Source organism: Crinia signifera, chromosome 5 (assembly GCF_055691185.1).
Source record: "Crinia signifera chromosome 5, ASM5569118v1, whole genome shotgun sequence".
Lineage (NCBI taxonomy): Eukaryota > Metazoa > Chordata > Amphibia > Anura > Myobatrachidae > Crinia > Crinia signifera.
The window spans coordinates 208,638,299-208,657,485 of NC_139221.1; the positions used below are offsets into that span (position 1 = coordinate 208,638,299).

Consider the following 19,187-nt stretch of genomic DNA (forward strand, 5'->3'; position numbering starts at 1 on the left):
TCCACAGGGGGCGCCATTCAGAGGGGGGAGGCATCTAACCTCACTTGATCCAATCACTTGTACTCATTGGGGGGCAGGTGCAAGGGGTGCAGTGATCACATCAGGGACCTGCGGGTGGAGAGAGCTCCCTACCTGACAGAATGGACACAGGAGGGATCTCCAGCATGTCAGGGCAGCAGAGGAGGACAGAGCTGCTAGTAATCCATCTATTCCGACTCATTAAGGACAACCAAGGTATACTGTATATTGCACCAGCGCTGGCTGGGAGTATGGAAATATGTATATTTCTAGTCAGAATATTATTTTTTTTTTTTTTTTAAAGAAACCGTGAATGGGAAATCCCTGTTTCTGTTATATTGTTAACAATTAGACTATCTGTACATAGTTCCATACTAACAGCAAGCGCTGGTATAATATATACTGGATATCCTGCATTTATTTGCATAGTGAGGTCTGACAAACCTCTTACCAGCTGCTGTTAGCAGGGCATCTGGACTCTTGTGACTTGTTTTAGCATTGGACTCTTTAAGCTGATTGAAAATGTCCAGATGCTTAATTAGCCAGTGCGGGACTTGGAGGTTCTTAGCAAGTCCTTACAAACAATTCTCTATACAGACACTGTACGCATGCTCCCTGTATAATATCTATATGAATTATTCTATCATTTCCATCTCCCCTTGTTAACTATTAGTTCATTGTTCATTCATTTTCACCATGTTAAATTAATTTACATAGACGTTCTAATAATACTTTCTCCATTTAAAAACCACACACACAGTTGCTAATACCAGACACATTATATTCAGTGTTTGGAGAGAATAAAAAGGAAACACACACGGATACAGTTATCCAGAGTGGCAATAATAGTATCAAACAACAAAAGTATCAATTAATCCTGAGTGAACAACATAGTTACATATGAGTACTGTTGTCTGGATGCTAATACACTAGGGCAGTGGTTCCCAAACTTCGGGCCTTATTTTGGTTCATTCTTTCTGACAAAATCCTTCTTAGATGGGCAAAACCATGTGCACTGCGGGTGGGGCAGGTGTTACTTGTGCAGAGAGAATTAGATTTGGGTGGGGTTTTACTTCAAAGTGAGATCTATATTGCAGTGTAAAAATAAAGCAGTCAGTATTTTCCCTGCACAGAAACAAAATTACTCACCCAAATCTAATTCTCTCTGCACATGTTACATCTGCCCCCCTGCAGTGCACATGGTTTTGTCCATCTAAGAAGGATTTTGTCAGAAAGAATGAACCAAAATAAGGCCCTTCATCTGGTTCATGGTGCCCAAGTGCACGTTTTTCAGGTCTCCACAAAGAATCACAGGTGAACTAATTAGCTCCATCTGTGATCTTTTAAAATGTGTCAGTGAATAATGAGTGCACCTGCTAGGTGACCTGGAAAATGTGCACTGTTGGGGGTCCTTGAGGACCGAGGTTGAGAACCACTGCCCTAGAGTATCAGATTTTGTTTTATACCACCCCTAAGCCAAACGTTTCTTATTGTGAAATTCAAAAGAAAAAAAAAAAACATTCAGTTACGTGGATTGTGTTTATACGTCACAATTAAGGCCCCCATACACGGTCATTTACCTGCAATTTAAGCGCTTTTCCTGCAATTTTGGTCCTCATTTGCAGGAAAAGTGCCCAAATTGCAGACTGACAGCTGGTCCAATGCAATGTGCGGTACCGTGCCCATCACACTAGATAGACCCTCCTAGAACCCTTTCACACTTGCAAAAATATCTCTGGTTTTTGCACATGAACGCGCATCAACCCAGGATTTAGTTCAGTGTGAAAGGGTCTTGAAAAAATATGCTGGGATGAACATCCCGGGACTTCTACCCAGGTCCTTACCTGGGTAGATTCCGGAATCGACCTGGGATGTGGTCAGTGTGAATGGTCCCGTACCCGGGATTGGGTACACAGGACTTTAAAAGAGCTGCTGATTGGAGCTTTCTTGGGCTCACAAATGCGGTACTTGTGAGTTATCCGGGCGTCCGATTTTTAAATCGGGTCGGATCGGGACATCGCATCGCATGCGACCATCGGATGCGATGCGATGCGATGACCCGATTTTTCCATAGGAATCAATGTTAAAATGGACTGAGTCCATTTTAACATGGAATTCAATGGGAAAAAGGGGTCCTTTTCATACCCCTACTATCCAAGTGGGCATGGAGTTGGATATAAACCTGTGGCGAGCGTAGCGAGGCGAGCGTAGCGAGCCCCGCGAGGGGACACGGAATACCGTCCCCTCGCGGGGCTCGCTTCGCTCGCCACGCTTCGGGCTCGGTGGCTCGCTACGCTCGCCACAGGTTTATATCCAACTCCATTCCCACTTGGATAGTAGGGGTATGAAAAGGACCCCTTTTTCCCATTGAATTCCATGTTAAAATGGACTCAGTCCATTTTAACATTGATTCCTATGGAAAAATCGGGTCATCGCATCCGATGGTCGCATGCGATGCGATGCGATATCGCATCGCATCTGATTGTATGCCTTAACTTAAGGCATACAATCAAAAAATCGGACGCCCAGATAACTCACAAGTACCACAAATGCTTATGTCATCTTTCAGAGCCCTTGAGTCCATTTCTAATGACATGCATATGTATTTGCAGGGATTTCCCGGGATCAGTGTGAATGGGGCTTTCCCGGGTCGATCCCAGGTCTGAGTGCAGTGTGAAAGGGTACATTCCCGGGTAGTGTCCCAGGAAGCATCCGGGAACACATTCCCGGGTATGACCTGGCTCTGCGAGTGTGAAAGGGGTACTAGTCGCCTCAGGTGGAGAACCAATCTATAGGATTGCTTCCGGCTCTGGGCAGGCTCGGCTGGAATTGCATAAGATATATCTCATGCAAAAGGACCTCACACGATATGTCACATGCGATACTGCTGCCTGGGAGGGTCACGTAGCCTGGGTGGCTCAAGGAGCATTGCCTCGACTTCTCCAAGGGGAGAAGTCGCCACAATGTATGGGGGACCTCAGGTTCAGTTATGTGGTGATTAACTTCTGTTTGCCCACATGTTTTATAATTGGAAGCCACAAGCACTGGTTTTGCCTAATACATTAACAATAAATCATGTTAATTCATTACATCTGACTCCTAGCAATGCCCAAGTTTGGTGGCCGTTCACTCTGCTGGCCAAATTCAGACATCATTTATTCATTTATTTTCCATGTACTTGTACTAACTTTTCTTGTTTTTCGTTCGTCTAAGTATTCTCCGGTGCTGTGGAACCCTTGTAGCACCATATAAATAATAATAATAATAATAATAATAAATGGGCAATCACTTAACAAGTCATGGTACTCCGGCATCATTACATCCAGCCCATAGAATGTTAAGGCAACTAAAACACACACATTTTGCTGAACCTCGTGTGTTTTTGTAAGAACTCGTGCTTTTTATCGAGCAATCCAAATTAAATAGCCGAATAAAAAACATTGGGATATCATCTGTAAAAATAGTGAAAAACCTTCTCTCCCAATGTTTTACCAGGTTTAATAGGAAACTGCCCATAACATATGTGGTCTATTATTGTCTTTCATTTATAAAGTTCATGATTGCGCAGCCGCACAGGTCACATTTTTTTTATAAAAAGAAATATGGTATGTGACAGTCGCACAAGATCAGATGATAACCAAATTCAGCTAGATAATATAGGCCCCAAAGGTAACACTTAAGATATAACTATGGGCCTTATTCTGGTCGATGCGTAATTTTCTGAATTATTTCGGATGGCGTTTTTTAGCCGTCTGCACATGCGTGGGCAACGCTATGCGCATGTGCCATGCAAGGTCTCCATACTCGTTCTTACTAATACCGTACAGAAATGTGCACCGCATTCACTCGGGAGATATTGGCGTATTATGGGCGTCATTCGGAAGTACACAGGGGCGTAGTTTCAAAGTGGGCTAAACTGGCCGTTAACATGGGCGATCACGAGGGAGTGCACTAATTACGGTAGGCGTGCATTCGGACAGAACACCGACTGCAAACGAACCAAAAGGCAAGAAATATGCGGTGTCCATAAGCAAGTATTTCTTTGCAGACACCACTCGGTCATGCGCTAGGCATTCGGAACGCCCAATCAGTACGGCCGCACCTGAACCAATGTCAGCTGAACACAATACAATCCACTCCTTTACTCATAACTCATTAATTACACTCTTTTCATTGCTTCAATTGGAACCATTGCAGCTTAAATGGACCATTACAAAACACACAAATATATGCAGAAAGGCAGGTTCCCGTCCGTTCTGACGCGGTAAGACCGTGCAAACGCTGTAAGACCGTGCAGAATATGTGTGTGCCCACCGCACACGCAAGGTTTGGATGTCGTCCGTAAACACGCCCTGTTCTTAAAGTGTGAGTCCGTCCTTATGTGGAGGACCGGTGGGCGTTTCTCCGTACGATGTCCGCACAGCGTGGCGTGCGGACCACTCCGAAAGAATTCGGAAATTTACGCACCAACCAGAATAACCTCCTATATCTTTTAATTTCTCATCTAGAGTGTATGGGGCTAAACAATTGCACCAAGCTTGTCACTAGCTATTCAACCAAATATTAGTTTTTTCTTTGATAATTCTAAAATAAATATAAACAAGAGAAAATGAGATTAAGCTTGTCATTCTGTGATCAGAGAATAAAATGCATAAAGCTGTGTATACACAGTGCAAAATCGCTGGCAATATTGTCGCTGAGCAACCATATTGCCAGTGATTTGTTTGTGCTGCGGCGAAAAATCGCCAGCTGCGCGCTCCCGTGTTCAGCTCCCTAATGGTCGCTGGTCGCAGAAGGATCAGCTCTTTCCCACTGCGGCTCCCCCAGCAGAGTCTCCTTTTCATCAACAACCATCTCTGGTCGGTGATGAAAACGAGACTCTGAGCAATATATCGCACCGTGGGGTTTATTCAGGTTGATTTGCAAGGCTGCGAATTTGCAGCCTTGCGAGTCCACCAAACCCCGCCCGGCGAACGCACGCCCCCCCCCCCCCCCCCCCCGCCGACCCAGCAATGTGCGGCTTCGGCCGCACAGCAGCGAATGGATGTTTTGCATAAACATCCATTCGCTTTGCTGGGGTGTCTGCCCACATCATTCGATGGTCACCGACCATCGAATGATGTTAAGCGTGCACGCATATATAAGTGACTTTTCAGTCACTTACATTTGCGTGCACGCTGGCGTGATATGGGCGGGCAGCTGACATCCGGTGATGTCAGCTACCCGGCCCACACACCCGCGTCACTGCCTCATTACCATGAGAACGCCCAGCGCTGGGCGTTCCCATATGGTAATGGGGCAGCCCGGCGCCTCCCGCCCATCTCCGCCCCCCCCCCCTCGCTGCCATGGGTGCGTGCACCCGGTGACCCGAAAGGTCGCCGTGGGTGCACGTACCATATGCCTGCACATGCGCAGATACCCGTCTGCGCATGTGCAGATGGCCAACATCGGATCTGCGTGCGAATGCACGCAGATCTGAATAAGGCCCCGTGTGTACACAGAAAGACATTCCAAAAGGAAATACAAGTATTTGCTTTGGGCTAAACAGCTAGGACATGTGAGCATAACGTCATTTTAAAAGCAGTGTTGATTGAAGTTTCCAGTAACGGATATAAAATGTCCTTATTAACCGATCAATGTGCCAGATCACTATGGTAAAAGTGTCAGAATTCTGATTCTGTATAATAACGGTTAACTATACATCAGCAAGCCCCAGAGAGATTGTTGGCTTTACACATCACAAATATTTACACACTGATCAAATGAGCAGATTCAATACAACAATTCTGTGTTCAGTGTTGCCAGATTTCTTTGTAGAGAATAATTATGAGCACTACACACAGGGCTATTTCAGGGTATTTCTAAGTGATCACTATCGCCTGGCCCTGACACATTGCTGTGCAGTGCTGTGTACTGAGCGATCAAGCATCGCTCAGATCGCTCAGCAAAATTTGCTAAAGTCATTGCTGATTTTGCATCAAACTTTTATCATGCACTGTTTATATATTTTTTCTGTCAGTGTCAGAACAAGCAGTATTTGCCAAATGAACAGTGGTCATGATTCAGGTTGATTCGCTCCCTGGCGTATTTGCGCTAGGGACCGATGTGCGGCACTGCACATGTCTATAGGAGAATTTAAAAAGAGTTTAGGCATTGCCGGCACTACCATTAGGCAGCTGCCTTGGGCGCCGGGATCTGGGGGCGGTGCACTGATTCTGCATATAACAAAATTAAGGATGTCTATGAAGGAGATATATACTTAATGCAAGTGGCAGCTGTGGAATTTCTAAACTGCCACCACCACATTGTCACTTGTGGGACTGGAAAGTGGTCAGAATACCATGGAGGGAATTCTTTCAGGGGTACAGTCAGCATGTTTACCTCCCCCCCCCCCCCCCAACCCTTCCTTCTAAAAGTCTACCCACCCTGCAGCCTAATCCTAATCCTCCCTCTAGTGCCACCACCCCACTCACACCTCCCCCAGCATAACGCTCAGTATTCTGTTACACGTATCTCGTTCTTCAAGCACATACTGTGTGAGTGTAAAGTTCACATACTTTTGCCCATGTATTGTACAATATATAGTGATATGAGCAAACAAATTTTGAAAGTCAAAGCTGGATCATCTCTTACCCACATTAAGAAAACAGTATTAATTAATTGATAGTTAAAGATAGTACTCAATTCCAAATAATTGAATAGCTGTTTTCAAGTAGTACTCCACAGCACAGAAGGGTAGGTAACTCTCAAGGTGCAGTGGGCAGGATAGGGATAAAATGGGTGTGGTATAGGGTTCCGACAGTCAGGATCCCGACAGTCATTAGCACGATGTCAGGATCCCGACTGGCCAGACTCAGACAGCATGGTGAGCGCAACAAAGCCCCTTGCGGGCTTGCCACACTGCGGGCACGGTGGTTCACTACGCTCGCCACCAATTCTATTCTCCCTCTATGAGGGTCATATACCCCCATGAGGGAGAAAAGCTAGTGGCCGTCGGGAACCCGTCTGTCAGTGTTTTAACAGTCGGGATCCCGACATTGGGTAAATGACTGTCAGGATCCCATCCGGCACACATATGAAATTACCCCCTACTTCCTGAGCCACAAATTGGGAACATTTCCCCATTTTAAAAGTGTAGCCTGATGACATCACAGTTTGACACCACCCCCAAGTTATATGATGGGAGACCGGATACATTTCTGTTTGTCAATGATTAGAAGCCATAAACACTGGTTTTGCTTACCACATTGACCATAAACTATTTGAGTTGGTCCTGGACCACTTTAAGGATCCCAGAACCCAGTTTGGGAAGCACTGCATCAAGTGGAATTTCCAAAACTTTTATACTACACTTTGGATTAAAAATGCTTGCTGAAAATATAAAGATATATTTTCACTTTGCAGAAAGGACTAGTACAGACAGTATAGGAAATTAAATGCATCACTGGTGAATCAAAATGCATTATCAATATCTATGGGATTTAACCTCAACACTTAAGAGTGCAACAACTATTGATGTAGTTGTGAGATTATTTGATATTGTGCAAAAAAATCTCAGATGGCACAAAGATCTCCGGCAGGTGCAGAAATGGAGTTGCAAAGGGTTAACGGAAGTTTATGAAGCCTGTGCAAAAAGTCTTGTGGGTGTTTTATGGGAGTGCTAGCGTAAGTGGTAAGATTCTCAGGGGCAGATTTATTAAGTTTGGTGAAGTGATAAAGTGTCTTGTTTTTATCACCTGCCAATCAGCTCCTAACTGTGAAGTTACAGGCTTGGTTTGAAAAATGACAGTTAGGAGCTAATTGGCCGGTGATAAAAACCAGACACATTATCGCTTCATCGAGCTTAATAAATCTACCCCTCAGTTACATAGCCATAGTGGCCATGTGTATGATCTAGAACAGAATTAATTGCTAATGTGAAAAATTGCAGATCGAGTGGTTATCGATTGACTGCGCATCTTTTTGGATTATAGCACGCATGCGTGAGAACAAACTGCGACCGAAATAACACATGGATTGTCATGGCAATCCTACTACAATTTGACAGTCAGGAAGCCGGCGTTTGGGGGTGGAAACCGTAAATTTTCTGGGAGTGTCAAAAAAAATGTGTGTCCAGGCATTTTAAGGGAGGATGTGTGACGTCAGTGCCAGCCTCGATCAATCTGTCTCTGTCGCACATGACTAATGTGTGTACACACAGTGAGATTCCCTTGCTATTCGACTTAAGATTCGATTGCTATGCAATCTTTGCCAACGCTGTACTCGGGGCCGGTGCTAGGGTGTTCGGCGCTCTCCTGCAAATGATAAATTTGCGCTCTCCCAAACTTGACAAACCGACAGCACACTCCGAATGAAAGACACATAGCCTCACAAAGAAGGGGCATGGCCACACAATACCACAGTAGCACAACAGAACCAGTGGCATAACTAGCCATTTTAGAATTGGTGACTGCCCCACCACCACAGTTAAATTAGGGAGAGTGTACGCCGAAGGCACGCATCAAAATTCATGGGGAAGGGGTGTGGCCATATAAAATTACTAATAACATTGTAATGCCCATAACACATTGTATCACACAGTAATGCCCATTATGTATTATGCCACACATCATGATGCCCCTTACACAATATGCAGCACACTGTAGTGCCAATTACACATTATGCCACACACCATAATGCCCCTTACACAATATGCTGCACACCATTATGCCTATATGATATTATGACACACATTATGCTCCATGCAATGCACTGAGTTACATAATTACATAGTAGGTAAGGCTGAAAAAAGACTTGCGTCCATCTAGTTCAACCTGGTATCCATTGCTGATTTGGTAGGTTCTGATATTTTACAGACAAATTATATTTCTTATTTGTACCCATGGATGTTTTTCTCCAGTAAATGTTTGTCCAACTTTGCCTTGAACGCATTTAATGAGCCAGCCGTTACCACCTCTCTGGGAAGAGAGTTCCAGAGTTTGACTGTTCTGACCGTAAAGAAATTCTTTCTACTAGCTGAATTAAATCTTTTTTCTTCTAATCTATACTCATGCCCTCGTGTCCTAGATTCCTTTCTAGTAGAAAAGAGGGTGTGTGACAGTTCCTTATATTGGCCCTTGATATACTTGTACATGTTGAGCATGTCCCCCCTTAAACGTCTCTTTTCTAATGTAAATAGTCCCAAATTGCTTAATCTCTCCCCGTAGCTTAAATTCTCCATTCCCCTAATAAGCTTTGTTGCTCGCCTTTGGACTATTTCTAATTCTATGATGTCCTTTTTATAGTATGGGGCCCAGAACTGCACTCCGTACTCGAGGTGAGGTCTCACCAATGCTTTATACAGTGGCATAATTACTCTTGAGTCCCTAGTTTCCATTCCTCTCTTAATACATGCCAGAATTTTGTTGGCCTTTTTTGTAGCTACATTACAATGGGCACTACATCCCAGTTTGCTGTCTATTTGGACTCCTAGATCCTTTTCAAGTATGGAATTACCCTGTTCCTCTCCGCTAAGGTTGTAACTTGCACACTGGTTGTGTCTCCCAAGGTGCATAGCCTTACATTTATCTACATTGAACCTCATCTTCCATTTTTTTGCCCACTCATCTAGAATTGCAAGATCATTTTGAAGCATGGTGACATCTTCTGATGATTTGATGACTTTGCTAAGTTTTGTATCGTCCGCAAAGATGGATACATTGCTGAGTAACCCTATCCCTATATCGTTAATAAAAATGTTAAACAAAATGGGCCCCAAAACCGAACCCTGGGGCACTCCACTTAGTACCGGTATCATATCTGATACGGCACCATTCACAACCACTCTTTGTTCTCTATTACATAGCCAATTCCCTACCCATCTGCAAATATTTTCACCCAATCCTAGGTTCTCCATTTTATTAATCAATCTCTTGTGTGGGACAGTATCAAATGCTTTAGCGAAATCTAGGAAAATCACATCTACAGCATTTCCATTATCAAGGTTTTTGCTAACCTCTTCATAGAACCCTAGTAGATTAGTTTGGCATGAACGATTTTTCACGAACCCATGTTGGTTAGTACTGAGTAGACGGTGATGGTCTAAATATGCCTGGATACCATCCCTTAAAAATCCTTCAAATAGTTTACCCACAATTGATGTTAAACTAACGGGTCTGTAATTAGCGGGATCTTCCTTTTTTGAATATTGGCACTACCTCTGCTATTCTCCAATATTTTGGTACTATACCTGACGATAGTGACTTGCTAAAGATATAATGTAGGGGGTAGCTAGTTCATCCCTTAATTCCATTAATACCCTCGGATGAATCCCATCTGGCCCTGGTGATTTATTTGTTTTGAGTTTGCTTAGCCTCAGTATTATTTCCTTCGGCGTGAAATCCACAATCTGATCTGGCTTATTTGTCCCGTTTGTGGTAAATGTTCTTTCCACAGTCTGCTCTCCCTTAGTAAATACTGATGAGAAGAACTCATTTAACAGTTTTGCTTTTCCCTTGTCCTCAGTAACACTTTTTCCACTAGTATCAGTTAGTGGGCCTATGTTTTCCTTAATACTGAGTACTTGTGCATATGCCTGCTTATATATATAACGCCCACAGTTACTGACAGTAGCAGCGCAACTTATACTGTACATAATGCCCACACCAGTTGCTGACAGTAGTAGTGTAACTTATATGTAATGCCCACACCCGTTGCCAACAGAAGTATTGCTGCCTATAAATAATGCCCACACCAGTTGCTGACAGAAGTAGCGCTGCTTATACGTAATGCCCACACGTTTATGAAAGTAGTAGAACAACTTATAAGTAACATACATATGCTCACACAAGTTGCTGATAGTAGTAGCGCTGCCTATATGCCCATACTAGTAGTGCTGCCTATACATATGCCCACACCAGTTGCTGACAGGAGTAGCGCTGCTTATACATATGCCCAGCCCAGTTGCTGATACTCGTCGCACTGCCTATACATAATACCTGCACCAGTTGCAGACAGCAGTTGTACTGTGTCTATACCTATGCCCACACCAGTTGCAAACAACAGTAGCGCTACCTATACATATGCCCACACCAGATGCTGACAATAGTAGCACTGCCTATACATATGCCCACACCAGTTGCCGATAGCAGTAGAGCTGCCTATATACCCACACTAGTAGTGATGCCTACACATATGCCCACACCGGGTGCACTGCCTATACATATGCCCACACCATTTGCCCACATATGAGCACATATGTTGCGACAGTGGTAGTGCTGCCTATACATATGCCCACATATGCCCACACCAGTTGCGACAGTAGTAGTGCTGCCTATATATATGCCCACATTTGCAGTTCACTCACATTTTACTCCCCTAGTTCAGGGCATTCAGGCTGGCAGCTCACACACGTTGCTGATAGTAGTAGCGCTGCCTATATGCCCATACTAGTAGTGCTGCCTATACATATGCCCACACCAGTTGCTGACAGGAGTAGCGCTGCTTATACATATGCCCAGCCCAGTTGCTGATACTCGTCGCACTGCCTATACATAATACCCGCACCAGTTGCAGACAGCAGTTGTACTGTGTCTATACCTATGCCCACACCAGTTGCAAACAACAGTAGCGCTACCTATACATATGCCCACACCAGATGCTGACAATAGTAGCACTGCCTATACATATGCCCACACCAGTTGCCGATAGCAGTAGAGCTGCCTATATACCCACACTAGTAGTGATGCCTACACATATGCCCACACCGGGTGCACTGCCTATACATATGCCCACACCATTTGCCCACATATGAGCACATATGTTGCGACAGTGGTAGTGCTGCCTATACATATGCCCACATATGCCCACACCAGTTGCGACAGTAGTAGTGCTGCCTATATATATGCCCACATTTGCAGTTCACTCACATTTTACTCCCCTAGTTCAGGGCATTCAGGCTGGCAGCTCACACAAGTTGCTGATAGTAGTAGCGCTGCCTATATGCCCATACTAGTAGTGCTGCCTATACATATGCCCACACCAGTTGCTGACAGGAGTAGCGCTGCTTATACATATGTCCAGCCCAGTTGCTGATACTCGTCGCACTGCCTATACATAATACCCGCACCAGTTGCAGACAGCAGTTGTACTGTGTCTATACCTATGCCCACACCAGTTGCAAACAACAGTAGCGCTACCTATACATATGCCCACACCAGATGCTGACAATAGTAGCACTGCCTATACATATGCCCACACCAGTTGCCGATAGCAGTAGAGCTGCCTATATACCCACACTAGTAGTGATGCCTACACATATGCCCACACCGGGTGCACTGCCTATACATATGCCCACACCATTTGCCCACATATGAGCACATATGTTGCGACAGTGGTAGTGCTGCCTATACATATGCCCACACCAGTTGCGACAGTAGTAGTGCTGCCTATATATATGCCCACATTTGCAGTTCACTCACATTTTACTCCCCTAGTTCAGGGCATTCAGGCTGGCAGCTCATCCTCTCCTACTTCTTTTTTCATCTGTCTTGCTCCCTTATAGCTCTGCCCCCTTCATCCGTGTAGCCCCACCCCCTCCATCCAATAGCCCCATCCATTTTTGGTCCCTGCCTATAGTGCTCTTGCTCCAATAAAACTCAAGGTACTTAGTAGATAGTATGATCACAATACAGAACATAAACATTGGGCCTGAGTTAGATATGGACTAAGCTGTGGCTTAGGGGCTCTGTTTGTGAGGACGCAGAACCCACTCATGCATCAGAATGAGGAGCAGCTCCACCATCATCAGAGTAGTACACAAACCTAATTCGTTTATTTTTAGTGGATGGAGGTGTTATCACCTGGGGGCCATAATAACAATGCTATTTTAAATGTAGAGTGTCTATTTACTGATATATTTTGCAGATAAAAGTGTTAGGTCCAATTCAAAAAGTTCTAATAAAGTTCTAATAATTTATCTTTAACTCTAAGGTGCCTATTCATCACTAAGCCCAGGATTCTAAGGTTCAATCCTATTGTATTCCCATTACAAAGGTTATTTGCTTTTATGTTTTATGAACCAGGTAGTCAGGGAGGGAGGCGAAGCCACTTCCTGTAGAGAAGCAGAAACTAGTAGTGGTACTGGTGGTGTGAGGCTGATGGACTGTACAAGCACAATCAGTGAACATCCGTCAGCTGCACACCACCAACGCCACTTCTAGCTTCTGGATTCTCTACAAGAAGCTGCACTGCTACTGCAGGCACATCCACAGGATTCTGTACAAAAAATGACTCTGCCTCACGTTTCCATCCCAGTAAGTAAACTGCCACATCAGTAATTGAAGATTTAAAAAAATGGAAAATGGTTGGGCATGCTTGTCCATCTATTCTATACCCACTCCCATCTGTCCGTCTATACCCCCTGCTGTCCGCTCCTTCAATTCCCCCTTCTGTCCACCAGTCTATACCTGTCCCATCCGTCCATCTATGCAAGGCTGGTGCTAGGGTGTTCAGGACCCCCCACCCAGATGCTGGGGAGAGCGGGGGGACAGGTTCTGGGGAGAGAGAGAGAGAGGGCAGATGCTGGGGGAAGGCAAATGCTAGCAGAGGGGAGACAGATGCTGGGTACAGAGGGGGATGCTGGGTAGATAAAGGGTGGACAGATGCTGGGCAGAGGGGGAGACAGATGCTGGGTAGAGAAAGTAGGGTGGCAGATGCAGAGCAGAGAGAAGAGGGGGACAGATACTTATGAGAGGAGGGTTGCAGATGCTTGGCAGGGAGAGGATTATTCTGTGCAGAGAGGGGGGATGCTGGGTAGAGAAAGGTGGGCCAGATGATAAGCAGAGGGGGTGACATATTCTAGACAGAAGGAGGGACAGATGCTGGGCAGAGAGAGGGGGGACAGAAGCTGGGCAGAGAGAGAGGGGTGACAGATGATGAGTAGAGAGGAGGGGGACCGATGATGGGGAGAAAGAGGAAGGAGCCAGATGTTGGGCAGAGAGAGGGGGGACAGAAGCTGTGCAGAGTGGGGGGGGGGGGGGGCAGATGCTTGGTACAGAACATAGAGAAGTATGAAACATGTAAGAGAGAGAGAGAGAGAGAGAGAGAGAGAGAGAGAGAGAGAGAGAGAGAGAGAGAGAGAGAGAGAGAGAGAGGCAGGAGCTGCAGAGACAAAGAAGGCAGGGCAGGGTGTATACTCACAGATGGGGCCATTCTGTGAAATGATGAATGATCCATTCCTGAATCCTCAGTGTTCTCCCGGGGGTCAGAGGAGCATGTTATGGCTCCTCCAATCAGGGGCTTCTCCAATCAGCATGTGCCAAGCTCCTCCAATCACAGCTCAGCACATGCTGTCCTGACCCTGTTTCTAAGTTTAGGGGGAGGGGCTCTGCCGTGCACCGCACACTGCAGGAGGTGTAGGAACTTCCCCTGCTGCTGCTCCCTCTGATGTATGCCCTCTCTCACCTCTGCTGCCAGCGCCGCTGCCTGTGTAATACACTGTGACAGACACAGCAGCACCGTACACTCCAGCAGTCGGCAGCAGAGTCGCAGAGCAGGGAGAGCGCCTTTCCAGCCCAACGCCTCCCTGCACTGCAGGCTCTGCTGAACGGGTAGCACCGACCCTGCATCTGTGCCCTCATATGGTGCTCTGTCTGTCTGTCTATGCACCCTTATGTAGCTCTATCCCTCCATTTGTCTATCTATTCCCACCTCTTGTCCATCCATCCATCTATTCCCCCTACATCCTGTCTATTTATACCACTACCATCTGTCCATCTTGTTTGTTTAAGCCCCCTCCCGTACATCCATTTGTCTTTGTCCCCATATGGTGCTCTGAGTGTAAATGTGACCATCAGTGCTGACAAAATCCATCTTTTCCCCCATATGGTGCTCTGCCCATCATCTGTCTGCCCATGTCCCCATCCATTCATCCATGCCCCCATCCATCTGTCCCTTGATGCCTCCATCCCCCATCCTGTGCTGTACTCAAGTGGTGTCTCTCCTGCTTACTCCTTCTACCTCTATCTCCACCTCTCTCCCTAAAGGCCCCATCCACTAGTCTGATTTGGTGCAAATGGATTCAGATGGATCTGTGAGACCAGTTGTTTGATGAAAACATGCTAAAATTGGAGCTCCCTCAGATGTTTCTTGTGTACCTCAGATGTATCGCATCTGAAGTACACAAGACCCTGGACACTCCCACCCGCCTTCTCCGTCTTGCCTTCTGTACCAGTCTGACCTGCATCTGTCCGGAGCCCTGCCCCCTTCGTGGTGGCCCGAGTTTTTGACAGCGGCCATCCTGGGTCCTGCTCCCGCCTGCAGCCACCCCAAATCCTGCTTCTGTCGACAGCCGCCCGGGGACCTGCATCTGTCCGCAGCCTTTGCAAGCTCCCACTCCATTGCACACAGGGGTTAAAAGTGACAGTAGCATGTCCCCTGGCTGTGGCATTACATCCCTGGCTAGTGGAGTCCGGTACATCTTTTGTGTCCCGTATTTTTGGAACCAGGACCGGTCCAGGAGCCTGGGTGCTGGTTCTTTAAATACAGATGAAATACAGATAAACCCTACGCATTTGCCCTGTATTTTTTTGAACCAGCACTGGCTGGTTATGTTCTGGGGATGGGGTCGCTTATGTGCATTATGCCCCCTGCAGTGCCGCATACACGTATATTGCTCCCTGCAGTGCTGTTTACACTTGTCAGGTGTTTCATGCGCCTTGCCAGAGGTTTCTTGCTTATTACCCAGGGTCACATGCTCCTTGCCCGGCCTTTCATGCTCCTTCCCAGAGGTTTCTTGCTCATTGCCCAGGGGTACATGCTCCTTGACAGTTTCTTGCTCTTTAACATGAGGGTTACATGCTCTTTACTAGGGAAATTCATGCTCATTGTTCAGGACACTGGATACTCCCACCCGCCTTCTCCGTCTTGCCTTCTGTACCAGTCTGACCTGCATCTGCCGTAAGTCCTGCATCTGTCCGAAGCCCTGCCTGCCCCCTTCGTGGTGGCCCAGAGTTTTTGACAGCGGTCATCCTGGGTCCTGCTCCCACCTGCAGCCACCCCAAATTCTGCTCTATACTAGGGAAATTCATGCTCATTGTTCAGGAGCTGGCACAGAGTGCCCCAATGCTCCCGGAATCCACACTTCCGGGTAGCGCAGGGATCCTGAGCCCTGCAGCACCACATTTTTTATGGAAATAGTAGCCCATCCTACTAGCCTTTTATATTTAAATATTGCTGTTGTGATATTCGACAATCTGCTGTCGTATCCGACAAAACAGATCCAACTGGTTTTAAAGTCGGATCTGTTTTGTCTGAATCTGCCTTCAATTCAATCCTGTTGGAAACAGCAGCATTGAAAAGGCGGCGGCTGCTATTTCCCCCGGCAGAAATAGCTCAGAGTTTGAATACACCCTATATATTTTGTTGCATATTTGACTTTCGTTATTATGGAAAGAGTCACATTTATACATTAATGTTTTTGTAGTTTTATAACTTATGTGATCTAAGCATCCTCTTCAGAGATAAAGTGATCTGATCAGTTGCACATCAGTTAACTGGGTGCAGTCTTGTGCCCGTCATGTGCCCGTTAGTCTTCCTGTAAGTATTATAGTTTAGTAAGAATTTAGATTTTGTCCAATTACTGTTTTACTGCATTTGTCAAATTACAAAAACTACAGTAGGTGATCTTTGGGTATCTGGTCAATAGGTCTACTGTGTCTAGGTCGACAGTAAATACGTCAACATGCAAAAGGTTGACAATGACACAATGTTGACACTGACAAAAGGAACATAAAAAAGGATGATAAATGAAAACATGAGTTTTTCTTAATTTTTTGGGACTTTTTCATACTTTTACAGCCACGTGGAGTCTGTTTGGGATTGGTAAAGTGTGCTGAGCATAGAGAGGCACCATGCCTGAAGCGAGGGAAAGCACTACACTAACGGGGGGCCCATGTTGACAGGGGTCGACAATGACACAAAACACTAGAAAAGCTAATGTTGAATGCTTGCTTGTGTCACGCTTTTGTCAATGTCATCATTTGCATGTTGACAGTTTGTTAATATCAACCTTTTGTACGGCTAACTTTTGGTGTCAACCTATTGACAGTCGACCTAGACAATGTAGACCTTTCCGTCCTCACCTGATCTATGCCCATCATAATATTCCTACATTTTATCATCACAGTATTTCCATGGGTATGCGGTCACTGGGTAGACCGACAGTTACTAGGTCAGCCACTAATGGTCCACAGCGACTAGGTTGACACCTTGAAATGTTCAAAATACCCAAGGTCGATATTGGCAAAAGGTAGATGCAAGCTTATGGTCGACATAGACCTAAATAAGGTCAACATGAGTTTTTCACTTTTTTTTTAAATGAGGTTTTTCATACTTTGCTATCCAAGTGGGTATAAATTAGTAATATAATAATGTGCCCGAAGCATGGCAAGTGCAGCGATCCATGTGAGGGGACGCGGTACATTTATACGGTGTCCATGTCGATGTATGTGGGCATAAACGCAAAAACGTGAAAAACTCAGGTCAACCTTTTTCATGTCGACCATATGCTTGACCTTGGGGATGTCGACCATTTCAAGGTGTTGACCTAGTGTCACTGTTGTCCATTAGTGGTGGACCTAGTGACTGTCGACCTAGATATTGCCTACCATTCATACCGCAACCATTAACATCACATACACTATCATTGCCAAAAAACATATTGAAGACTTCTATCTTCAGGAGCACCAGTACCCATAGCGACTATTGCACATAAGCAGGGTAATGTAATACTGTATGTAGCCAGATGGCAGCATTTCTCAGGCTGTTTACCTTCCTCCTAACCAGTATTATTACGGTGAGGCCTAGCAGGTTAGTAACATCAGTTTTTTTTTAATTGATCCCAAACATATGGTACAATACATGAACAAAATAAGCAGCTACAAAATGGTCCTGCAATACCTAAATTACTGCCCATTTAACAGACCATGGAAGTACCGTGTATACAGTAAGTCAGAACATGAGCTACTATCTACTGTGAGCTGAAGCAACCTACCTCTTGCAAGGCACCAAGCTCTTTCTGTCCTCCAATATCCGTATACGCTGTAGTTTGGCATCATAAGTGACATTGGCCCTGGTGTTTTTACCAGTGTTATGATCGTATACTACTGTCCTGCCCTCCCACTGCAGAGGTGCTTGGCATGGAGTCACAGGAACTGATGTGTTAATACCTCTGGAATTTGCATGACTAGTGACAATGTGCAGAAAAAGAGCCAGGAATATGACTCTGCAGAAAGCTTGCACTTGTCCTGTCTCCATCATCATCTCTCCCAGCAGCTTGTACCCTGCCCCCTTCCTTTCCTTCTCTGCTCTGTGTGCTACTGTATCTGCAGGAGGAGGAGGAGGAGGACACAGAGTGAATGCAGTGATGTCATGTGCCCTGAATAGAGTCTAGCCAGGAACAGGGCATCAGTTGTAACATTGGTGTACAATTACTAACAAGTGATTGCAACTAAAATTATTTCACTTACCTAAATTACAGGGCACACTTTGTGAACCAAATAGTTTTCCTTAGATAAAGCATTAAGTTACTATTTACATAATACAGTAATGCATTGTAACCTGACATGGTGGAATTACCAAGCAGGCTAGTTTTTTTTTTCTAGCAGCATGCAGTGGTGTAACTAGGTGCCACGGCACCCGAAGCAAGGGCATTTTTTGCGCCCCTCCCCCCAACTTGTAGTAGTTGAGGCTCCTGCGCAGTGAAAAGTGGGCGCAGCACAACATTATACCACACACCGTAATGCCCATTGCAGCGAACTTTGTAATACCACATACCGTAATGCCAATTACACATAAGGCCACACATTTTGCCCATCACATACTATATAACACACCGTAATGCCCATTAAATACTATACAACAAACCGTAATGCCCATTACATACTATATACAGTGTTGCAAGTAAGGGGGTACTGTGTGGTACGGAGTACCTGTAAGAAATATGTTGCAGGTACGCAGTACCACTTACCCCCTGACCCACTGTCAATTCTATTTTTATTTTAAGTCTAAATATAATGCATCCGCAGCCCGCCCACCCAGCGTTATGATTGGTGATGGATGCAGCTATCGGCTACTGCTGATTTAGCCTGTCACACTGACAGGCATCAGCGGCGCCAGCAGCATGAAGAGCA

At 45.4% G+C, this 19,187-nt stretch overlaps 1 protein-coding gene and 1 long non-coding RNA gene across 2 annotated transcripts in view; one reads left to right on the forward strand and one right to left on the reverse strand.

Moving 5' to 3' along the window:
• Positions 1-18,381, reverse strand: part of EPDR1 (ependymin related 1) — a 95,350-nt gene extending 76,969 nt beyond the window's left edge. Inside the window, exon 1 of the mRNA XM_083188473.1 lies at positions 18,050-18,381. Within this exon, the coding sequence (XP_083044599.1) occupies positions 18,050-18,318 (269 nt within the window). The 5' untranslated portion in view covers positions 18,319-18,381. The remainder of the gene's footprint in view (positions 1-18,049) is intronic.
• The window catches only part of LOC146080811 (uncharacterized), a 36,900-nt gene that overhangs the window by 7,560 nt on the left and 10,153 nt on the right, over positions 1-19,187 (forward strand). The window lies entirely within an intron of this gene.